General features: G+C 34.8%; 1 protein-coding gene across 1 annotated transcript in view; it reads right to left on the bottom strand.

The window, feature by feature from the left end:
* LOC107744257 (sarcosine dehydrogenase, mitochondrial-like) overlaps window positions 1-9,739 on the bottom strand; it is a gene marked incomplete at its 5' end in the record, with an annotated part of 67,154 nt that extends 57,415 nt beyond the window's left edge. Inside the window, 7 exon segments of the mRNA XM_016557794.1 lie at window positions 4,050-4,071; window positions 4,953-5,057; window positions 7,320-7,420; window positions 8,396-8,519; window positions 8,677-8,856; window positions 9,058-9,236; window positions 9,589-9,739. Coding sequence (XP_016413280.1) covers window positions 4,050-4,071; window positions 4,953-5,057; window positions 7,320-7,420; window positions 8,396-8,519; window positions 8,677-8,856; window positions 9,058-9,236; window positions 9,589-9,739 — 862 coding nt within the window.
* Between the last annotated feature and the right edge of the window lie 1,670 nt (window positions 9,740-11,409).

Below are 11,409 nucleotides of genomic sequence, written 5' to 3'. Positions count from 1 at the left end.
TAGCCTATAGAACATATTTTCTGCCTCATTCTGTGACAAGAAGCCACATCAGATCACAAAAGGAAGCATTTGACTGGTGTTGTGGAGTAAAAAGGTTATAATGTTCTCTTTTGTTGGACAACAGGTTTAAAAATGTGAATACAAGTAAAGTTTAGCTTTTAGACATTTTAATTTAAAGGGGTCATATGATGTTGCTAAAATTACCATTATTTTGTGTAATGAAATTCAAAAAACACATTATTTTCCACATACTGTACATTATTGTTTCTTCTCTATGCCCCGTCTTTCTGAAACGCGTCAATTTTTACAAAGCTCATCGGTCTGAAAACATTCACTGCTGTTGAATTTAACCCAATATGACGACTTCCGCTGCTGAGAAACCAGGAAATGTGAAAAAGGTCCATTCACATTTTTTTCTCCTTTGAATTGCGAGTTTATATCTCACAGTTTGGACTTTACATCTTGCAATTTGAATGTTGTATCTCGCAATTCGGATTTACATCTCTCGATTCAGATTTTATAGCTTGTAATTCATACTTTCATAGTGCAATTTGGACTTTACATCTTGCAATTCAGATTTTATAGCTTGTAATTTGTAATTTCATTGTGCAATTCAGACGTATTTCGCAATTCAGACTTCACATCTCTCAATGTGGATTTTACATCTTGAAATTCGGGCATTATATCTTGCAATTCAGACTGTACGTTTCTCAATTCTGAGTTTATATCTTACAATTCGGACATTACATCTCGCAATTCAAGTTTTACATCTCACAATTCGGGCATTATATCTTGCAATTCAGATGTTATATCTCACAATTCAGATGCTATACCTCGCAATTTAGATGTTATATATAGCAATTCGAACTTTACATTTCTCAATTCTGAGTTTCACAATTCGGACTTTATATCTCGCAATTCAGACGTTACACTTTTCAATCCTGAGTATTTCACAATTTGAAGTTTATATCTTACAATTTGGAGTATATCTGTCAATTCGGACATTCAGACTTTACATTTCTCAATTTACACTTTACATCTCGCAATTCTGACTTGATATCTCAATTCGGTCTTAGTATCTCGCAATACAGATTTATTTTTTCTGAATTCTAAGTTTATATCTGGCAATTGTGAGTTTATATCTTGTAAATTCTGACTTTATATCTATATATCTATTACAGTGAAGTTATATATCTATTACATCTATATATATTAGAGTGAAGTCAGTTTTATTCTTTACAGCATAATAAGACATCTATTAAGAACTTTTATAGAGTCTGTTTTGATTTCATGTTAATTTTACGGAACAGACTGAACCTCCTCCCACTATCTGCATAGCTCCAACTTCACTTTCTTGGCACAACAAGCATGCTTCCACCATGAACACTTCTCAATTTGTCATTTTATTTAAGCAAAGTCCTCTGCTTGTCACTGTCTTCTCTCGCTGCCACAGGGGACTGTCAATGAACTCGAAACCATGGGATGGAAAGAAGCAGCAGACAGTGTGAGCAATCTGAAAGCTGATGAAATGCTGATCGCAAAAATAGGGAGAATATGTGGCCGGTGTGGAGCAGACTGAAGTGTAAAAATAAAACTGTAGAGGCTGCATGTGCTGAGAACCTGGCCAGGCTTCACAGCATCTCATTAAGAGTTTCAGACAGCCGCAGTTTCTACAAACACATTTCTCAAATTCTTCACACTTCCCTAAGATATTGATCCGCTGTTTCATAGCATGACTGTTGCTTTCTCTAGTGAAAGCGTGAGCTGACAGAGGGTGAATTTAATGAGAAAGTTTTGTTACACACAGAATACTGCTGGCTGGAGATCATATAAAGGCAATGCTGTGTAAATGTGGTCAAATGGGAGGCGACAGGGTAAAAAACCTGATCTCCAGACATCGTTACACTGGAACATCTGCAGACAGAAGCACTCACAAACACACACACGCTACGTATGGAATATCACACTACTGTACAGTAATACTTTTTATAATTTCTGCAGTATATTGTGCACAGTATGCGATTTTCTTGACAAATGAATTTGATATTAGTGCAATGAGCCCCATATCAGTTACATTAAATCTCCTTTTTTGACTTCTTATTTGATTGGACTGAACAACGTTACATACTGTTTCAGACACTTAAATTCTATGCCGTATATACACTAAATATAGAATTAAAGGTGGGGTAAGCGATTTTTCAGAAACGCTTTAGAAAACTGATTCGGGCTGAATAGCAAAACAAACTTGTAGCCAATCAGCAGTAAGGGGCGTGTCTACTCATGATGTGGAGGAGAGAGAGTTAGTGCACAGGATGGACATTAGCGAGCCGAGCGACAGAAAGATAGATGGCGGATAAAAAACAAAAGAGGAAAACGTCTGCGGAACAAAATAAGGCTTAAGGCAATAAGGCAAGAAGTAGGACCCGTGTAAATATCGGATCGGTTTTCCAGCGCTGGAGAGAACTCAAGGAGCGGAAGGCCTGCGATCGGACGCCGAGGTGGCTTTGTTTCTTCTCGATAGGTGAGTAACACCGTGTCTGCGCCGCAACAGCTGTCTGTCTAGTACACTGGACGCGACAAAGCGATCGTTGAAAATCATTTGAAATTTGTGTCAATACGTCATGAATAGAACGCAGCAGCAGTTTTCTGTCAGGGATTTGTCGTGTCGTGCCGCATCCAGTGTAGACCATAGATATGTACAGTATATACTGTATATATATGGTGTAGGTCCGGTGTAGACACGGTGTAACATTGGTTTTGCTTTGTTTCACAGAACTAATCGCTGCCTGGGTTGCGTACGTATGTGTGGGGCGGAGCTATAAAAATAGGGGCAAGACCCTTTTGGGCTAGGGGCGTGTTTGTTTTGGTGATTTCAAATGTCAACATTGGCTACCAGAAATCGCTTACTCCACCTTTAAAGCTGTACATAAAAGATTATTGAAGTATGATTGACAAAAAATACTATTTCATACTTTCTACTTCAGCATTTCATGTTTAATTCAATCTGTTTCTTTGCAGTATCTTTATAATTATTTGTGACATTTCATAGCAATTTTCACATTTCCTGGTTTCATAGCAATTTCTGAGTAAAAAATAGTTTCACCATCAGTTTAATTTTTATTTAATATTTATTTGTTAACTAAAACCATAAAAAAACCATATTCATTACTTGAAATAAAATGAACATTAACTGAAATAAAATAAAATTTTAAAATACTTAAAATAATTTTCATTTTCATTTAGTTTAATTTGAAGTACTAAAGTAAAACGAAATAAACTAAAACTCAAACATAAATAAAAACTATATAGACATTAAAAATAAACCAAAAAATATAGAAATGACAACACACAACAAAATGACTAAAACTAAATTTTAAATGAAACTAAAATAATAGTAATAGTATATAATGATACTAAATAATTCCAAAAAGTAGAAAATAATAGAATATAAATGATACTAAATAAACGCTGGTATAGGCTCATTTAAAGTCTCAACTGAGAAACAACATGGAGAGATTTAAAAGGAGACATATAATGTTAAAGGGGTCATATGATGCGATTTCAAGTTTTCCTTTGTCTTTGGAGTGTTACAAGCTGTTCGTGCATATAAAAGATCTGTAAAGTTGCAAAGACTGAAGTCTCTCAAACCCAAAGAGATATTCTTTATAAAAGTTAAGACTCATTTAAACACGCTCACACAAATCTACGTCCCTGTGTTGGAAGATTTGCATAACGCCACCCAAATGTTTACGCAAAGAAAGAAGGCGCAACTTTTATTCTCGCTGTGGTATTGTTGCCGCCGCCATGTCATGGAGTGTGTGTTTCCAAATAAGATAAGGCGCATAACATTTCCGTTTTCGAGGTATTCAGCCAATCACAGCGCACTGGATAGCTGGCCAATCAAAGCACGCCGCGCTTTGGCGTACATAAAACTCCAATTCTTCAGACTTACACAAATGCATCAGGATTTTTCTGTCATTAGGTCATTTCATAATGATCCCATTTATGAGATGAGTGCACACGAACACCAACATTAATGCCTTAGTTACCAGTCAGAGAATTTCCCATAAGCTGATATTAAAAAGATCACTAAAAATTTTAATTAGAACTGTAGTACAAAAGGTGGACATACATTTTCAGTGTTAAATTAAAATGTTTCAGAGTTGGTATTGTTAACTAAATCTAAAATCTTTAAATATGTTTTTGACAACTGAAAAAAAGCTGATAAAAATATAAATATTAGATGAAAATCTTAAACTAAAAGTATAAATCTTGCCTTTGCAACTAAATGGGATTAAATAAGTCTAAGTTAAAGTACTACAATTACTCAAATTTAAAATTACATAAATTAAAGCTGAATAGAAATATTGAAAAAAACTAAACGACAAAAGCACATAACAGAATTACTAAAACTAAAATTAAAATGAAAACAAAATATAAAAGCTAATTCAAAATAGTAATAGATATTATAAATATATATAAATAATACTAAAATAAGACTGAAATGTTTGTAAAATGTTTCTAAAAATGAACTCATCATGTTAGATAATAGAAAAGTTAATCTAAATGTAAAAACAGGCAGAAATTAGCATGCACAATTATCCAATATCGACCGATGCTAATTTAAAATCATTAATATCAGCCGATGACCAGTATGGTACATTATGAATCACTAACAAGAATCATACTTTGAGAAATTTTGAGGAAACATCAGTTACGCACCTAATGCGCACATGAAATGCACATCAAATCAACTTGTAAGTGGAAACTACCCAGAAGCAGTGTGTGATCATGCATATCTGAACTAAAATATAAGTTGTGGAACTCAAACCAAAAACAGAAAATATATCACATAAACAACAATAGCAAAAAATATGGAAAGAATAGCAACTTTTATGTCTCAGTTAAATAATTTTACTGTCAGATTTGTAAACACAGTTATTACAACTTACATCATTCCAGAATATGGGGTTGTGTTCGTAGCCTCCCACGGAGAGAGCATCACCTTGCAGACGGAGGTAGACTGATGCATCATGGTCCCTGACGTTGGGCATATTCTAGTGAAAAAAGACATTTTATAATTTAAAAACAAGTTCATATCATATTTCGAAAGAAAACTAGCTCATTATGTTCATGTATGACAAGGCTTTTTGTAGAAGCCATATGGAGCTTTACTAAACAACAACATGACTCCATCTCACCACATGCTGATACGAGCAGTGTGTTCAGTCACACACTACCATTCCAATGCTCGGAGGAATTCAGTTTTTTCATGTTTTTGAAAGAAGTCTCTTCTTTTCACCAAGGTTGCATTTATTTGATCAAAAATGCAGTAAAAACAGTAATATTATGAAATATTATTACAATTTAAATGAACTATTTTCTATGTGAATATATTTTAAAGTGTAATTTATTCCTGTGATGCAAAGCTGAATTTTCAGCATCATTACTCCAGTCTTCAGTGTCACATGATCCTTCAGAAATCATAATAATATGCTGATTTGCTGCTCAACAAACACGTCTTATTATTATCAATGCTAAAAACACATTTATTTCTCGGTTTCAACATAGGGCTCAAAAACAGACCAAGAGCCAAAAGAAAGAAAGTGAAGGAGGGACAGACACAACACAGTGGGGAGAATCCACTAAGATTGAAGTGCATTGACTAATGATGACCAATTCACTAAAGGAATTACAGACATTAGGTAACGACGCGAATGCAGTGACAAAATCAGTGCTGAACAAAAATTTTGAGTGCTAAATTGAGGAAAATAATGCCGAAAAATATAATCCAGCAGTGTACAGCTTCACTGTGATTCAGGCACCTGAGATGACCAATTAAAACAGCATTTGAACTTCATTTAATAAATATCAGTTGCCATTATGTCTAGAAAATATCTCTTAAATAGTTTGGTTATTAATTGCTCTGCCATTTTTATTGGCCCCACTACAAACAGGATCGATTTTAGTAACATATTTTAGCTTTCAATATTATTAAATATTTTTTGGAACATGGGATACTTTTTCAAGATTCTTTGATGAATAGAAAATTTAAAAGAACAGCATTTATTCAAAATAGAAATATTTTGTAACAATATACACTACTGTTCAAAGGTTTGGGATCAGTACTTTTTTTTCTTTCCTTTTTTGAAAGAAATTCTTTTTTTTTTTCAGCAAGGATGTGTTAAATTGATAAAAAGTGATAGTAAAGTCTTTCTATTTTGATTTCTATTTTGAATAAATGCTGTTCTTTTTAACTTTTTATTCCAACATTGATAATAAATCAGCATATTAAAATGATTTCTGATGAATCATGTGACACTGAAGACTGGAGTAATGGCTGATGAAAATTCGGCTTTGCTTCACAGAAAGAAATTCTATTTTAAAGCATATTAAATAGAAAACCGTTATTTTAAACTGCAACAATATTTCACAATATTACTGTTATTTCTGTATTTTTGATCAAATAAATGCAGCCTTAATGAGCGCAAGAATACATTTTTAAAAAACATTAAAAACCTTGATCCCAAACTTTTGAACAGCAGTATATATGTTTAAAATGTCTTCATAATATATAATGATACTTTAATATTGCATGTAAAAACATAAATGTATGGCTGCTGAAAAACAGTAATCTAGTGTGAAACATTACTGATCTATTTATGATTTTCACACCACCCTAAACTGATGCTTGTCTGTCACATGTCATTTTCTTTGGTTTCCTTGGTAGCACATTTAATTTAGTACAATTCCTTGGTTTCCTTGGTAACATTTTTAAATTAGCACAAGTCTTCTATAGACACTGTAAAGACACAAAAACACTTATGCAAGATATGAAATGCAGTATCTATGCAGCACTAGTCGGCTGGTGCAAGTGGCTAAATTTGGAATAACTTGAATAAAAATGCTTAATGACTAAATGTAAAAACCTTTTCCATTAAATTAAAACATAGGACGCATATTTGCACTAAATATAATGCTAATTACTTCATTTAAATATGGAGCAGTGCTATTGCCGCACATGGTTAAACTGGACTGCAGGTGCTTTTGAACCAAAATATCGCATACTAAAATGATGGAACTGTTCTGTAATTTTTTTTCTTGTATAATCATTAATATCAATCAATAATGGATGCTGGACTCTGTTTCCCTGCATGCACCATGGTATGAATAAATCATGCAAATTAGCGCCTCACTGTTTTGTAATATGTGCATTTCTCTCCTTGATGTGAATTTGAGTGTCTGCTGTGTTCTGTGCATTGAATTCTAAAGATCTATGCTGTGCTGAACTGGACAGTGAGACTCATTTGAAAGCTCACCTGAATTCCCTCGATTCTTTCTGTGACGACATAAGCGTGGTGCATGGCAATCAAAGGAACATTGACGCCTGCCATTTCCCCCAACTTAGTGGCCCAGACACCTGAAAAAACACACACAGGATTTTGCTGTATAATATTTGAGCAGATATTTGATGAGATTTGATAAAGAAATCCATTTTTAAAAATACTTAAAATATTTAAACATTTACGTAAAATAATCAATAAGTAAACACTAATTTAAATAAAAATATATTAAAATAATAAGAAAATTACCCACTACCTGGCTATACTTTTACAGAATGTATAAATGACGTTTGATATAATTCCTATTAATATTTCTGAATGTTTTAAAGGGTAATATAGTGTAAAATACTTAATCATCTATTCTATTTAAAATTTTAATTTGACAATTTAGATGAATAATTGAGTAACTGATAACAGGCAAAGCAGAATCCCAGTAAATGAGATTCATCTGAAAGGTAAATTCATTATATGATTTATTTGATTATACAGGTATATGCATATTTACATATTTAATTTCCCATATTTTAATTGAAAATATGTGAATAGCAGCACTATGAATGCAAAGCCAATGATTTCACTAAATTAGCCTAGAGGTTTTAATAAAAGCAAAGAGGTCTGAAATGTACATCTAATACAAAGAAATATTAAATAATAACCCCATTAATTACAATAAATATTACATTTAAAAATAACACCACTAGTAACAACATGCCACTTGGGACATTTCACAGAACACTATTTTCAAAAGACACAAAATTAGATCAATTAACCTCAAAACTCTCTCAACTGAGTAAATCTCACAAATGTTGATATTCAGATGAAATGACAAAATTTAAAAATAGTATAACCATTCAAAAGTGTTTAGATGTGTTTTTTCCCCCATCTATGTTCAAGAGTGTTGTTACATTTTAAGGTAATTTAGACAAATATAATTTAAAAATCAGCTTTCAGAATGGATTATTTAATTAAATAAGAAGTGACTGCAGCTTGTGTTAAATGGCATTTCGCTATCACAGACTGCCCTCTGCTGGTGAAGTCTGCATAATTCTGACCTGCACAATTCACCACACATGGTGTTTGGATGGTCCCATGAGCAGTTTCCACCTCTTTCACTCTCTTAACACCCAAATCATCAACCTTAACCTGGATACCCGTCACTGGACAATTCTCAATCACCTGTAATCAATGATAAACATATCAATATGGTTCATACATTGTCATAACTTAAACCAGACCACTGGCTTACAATACAGTAATTCACCCTGTGCTCCATTAGCTTATATATAGAATAATTCAAGCATCACTTAAAAAAGTAAAGGGTATGGAGACGTACAGTGGCACCGCGTGCAGTGGCTGCTCTGGAGAGGGTGGTGCAGGTGCCTGCTGGGTCCATGGTGCCGTCTTTAGGCACATACAGCGTGCCATAAAGATCTTTCACATTCATCAGAGGATACAGGTCCTTGGTCTCAGCAGGTGATAGGACGTATGACTCAATGCCGTACGCTTTACCCAGCTGAAATGCAAAATCTATGAGTATTTTACTTATCAGGTTATCTTTAATCACTCACATTTCATTCATTATGTTTACTAAATTATAGATTTTCTAGGCAAGGCTAGAAAAACAGTCAATTCATTTATTAAAACCATTTGTTTTTGCAATTTTACTGCACAGACCCATCTTGGCAAGATGTGTGGTTTAGGATTTGTGCCATACCGACATGAGGCGCTTGTATTCGTCCAGTCGCTGCTTGTTGGAAGCAATGAACAGGCCTCCATTTTGGATCCAACCCGTCTCGAGGTCAGTCTCCTCCTCCAACTCTGAGCTGATCACGTTGCGAGTGTGAGCCAACAGCTCCACCTCGGTATCACTAGGTCTTAACTGCCACAAAAGTCCTGTGAAAAGGTAAAAAGATTGTATTATACAAACAGAAACAAAATTCAAAAGATGAGCTGGAGCTCATTATTTGACAGACTGCTACGCCCAAGGATTTGGCTTTAACTATTACAAAATCAACTCTGTAAGCCTATTCATGGAGTAAACTCTTGAACTACACTCACTGTACAAGTGAGGAATTAAATCTGCTTTGCAACATTAATTACATTTTCTATATTGTGCACATGCAACCTAGGTTCTTTTTTTACACATTATGCACTGAAACAAAACTGATGTGTTTCTGCCTTTACTTTTTTAAGTTGTTGGAGCACAGAAAGAAACTCTAATCACAAAGTAAACAAAGTGCAATACCTGCCGTGTGCCAGGTGGTGCCTGCAGTCAATCTGTCCCTCTCCAGCAGAACTACATTGGTCATGCCTAGTTTACACAGGTGGTAGAGGGTCTGGCAACCCAGGCTTCCTCCTCCAATCACCACAACATCTGCAGACTTCGGCAGCGGTTTTGAATGAATGAATGAATGAATGAATGAATGAATGAATGAATGAATGAATGAATGAATGAATGAATGAATGAATGAATGAATGAGCCAAACAGACGGAGAGAGCTGCGACGTCTGTCTGACGACAAACTAAAGATTTCATACTTCAATCTGGATTAGAGGATTTTTGAGGGGGCTCCTGTGTATTCAGGTTTCGGCAGTTCACAATTTTGTCTATTTGCAAACTTGTTTGAGGGAAATCGAGGGAAAAGTTGACGTTCTTATTTGCATATATTGATGGAATTAATATCGATGAGTGTCAGACAGGTAGAGCACGCGACCTTTTGTAATAACTGCTTGACCGTCAGTTTATGAACGTTTCATAGACTTTAAAATCCTACGAACTTTTATGAGCTGACATAACTTTTTGACGTTACCTCAGACACTAAAAGTATTTCGGGCGAATGTGCACGAATATTTATCAGATTTTGCTTCCAGCATGATATTAATAAGGTGTGAGGCTTTATTAGCATGTACACCTACACCTACCCCAACCCTAAACCTACCCTTACAGTAGGATAAATACAGTGTTGGTAGCATAATCTGACAGGTAGCATTATTTGTCAGAACACCGGCCGTTCCTTACTCTACCCCGCCGTGTGACGCTGTGTGTTTCGTTGTGAAAGCAAATCTACTTTGTTTGGCCTTCCAAAAGAGGACACAACTAGAAATCAGTGGTTAAGTTGTATTTACAACACTGTTCCAGAACACTTCAACCCAAATATTCAGATGGTTTTGTAAAATAGATGGCATGCAATAAAAAAAACAAAAACAAACATGACCATAAATCAGCGTGTGTGAAGTAACGTTAGGTCGGTCAGTAGTTCAGTAACGTTAGTAACTTCGCGTTTGTTGCTCACTTATATAAAACTTACTGAAAGAGCGCAAGTCCTCTGTTTGTTACCTGCTTCTTTAACACTGTGAGACTGCTGTTAGACATGTTCATAAACAGAGCAACTGGTGCTCAAATATGGCTGTTTGCTTGCTGACTGACAGAGCATGTGATGTGGACGAACACACAGCTGTGCTGTGGCGAGCTTCAGAACTGCAGACGCGTGAATGAATCATTTTTGCCTCACTCAACGTATGCAATGCAAACACGATGAAATTGTAAACCACTTGACAACTAAATAAAGAATAATAATGTGCAAAACAGTCGACATTTCAAACACAATTCACGCGTTTTGTAAAATAGATGGCATGCAATAAAAAAAACAAACAAACATGACCATAAATCAGCGTGTGTGAAGTAACGTTAGGTCGGTCAGTAGTTCAGTAACGTTAGTACCTTCGCGTTTGTTGCTCAATTATATAAAACTTACTGAAAGAGCGCAAGTCCTCTGTTTGTTACCTGCTTCTTTAACACTGTGAGACTGCTGTTAGACATGTTCATAAACAGAGCAACTGGTGCTCAAATATGGCTGTTTGCTTGCTGACTGACAGAGCATGTGATGTGGACGAACACACAGCTGTGCTGTGGCGAGCTTCAGAACTGCAGACGCGTGAATGAATGAATGAATGAATGAATGAATGAATGAATGAATGAATGAATGAATGAATGAATGAATGAATGAATGAATGAATGAATGAATGAATGAATGAATGAATGAATGAATGAATGAATGAATGAATGA

This window comes from Sinocyclocheilus rhinocerous, unplaced genomic scaffold (assembly GCF_001515625.1).
Source record: "Sinocyclocheilus rhinocerous isolate Xijiao unplaced genomic scaffold, SAMN03320098_v1.1 scaffold317, whole genome shotgun sequence".
Classification (NCBI taxonomy): domain Eukaryota; kingdom Metazoa; phylum Chordata; class Actinopteri; order Cypriniformes; family Cyprinidae; genus Sinocyclocheilus; species Sinocyclocheilus rhinocerous.
The sequence above is the reverse complement of the archived record's forward strand: the minus strand, read 5'-3'. Positions and strand labels throughout refer to the sequence as shown.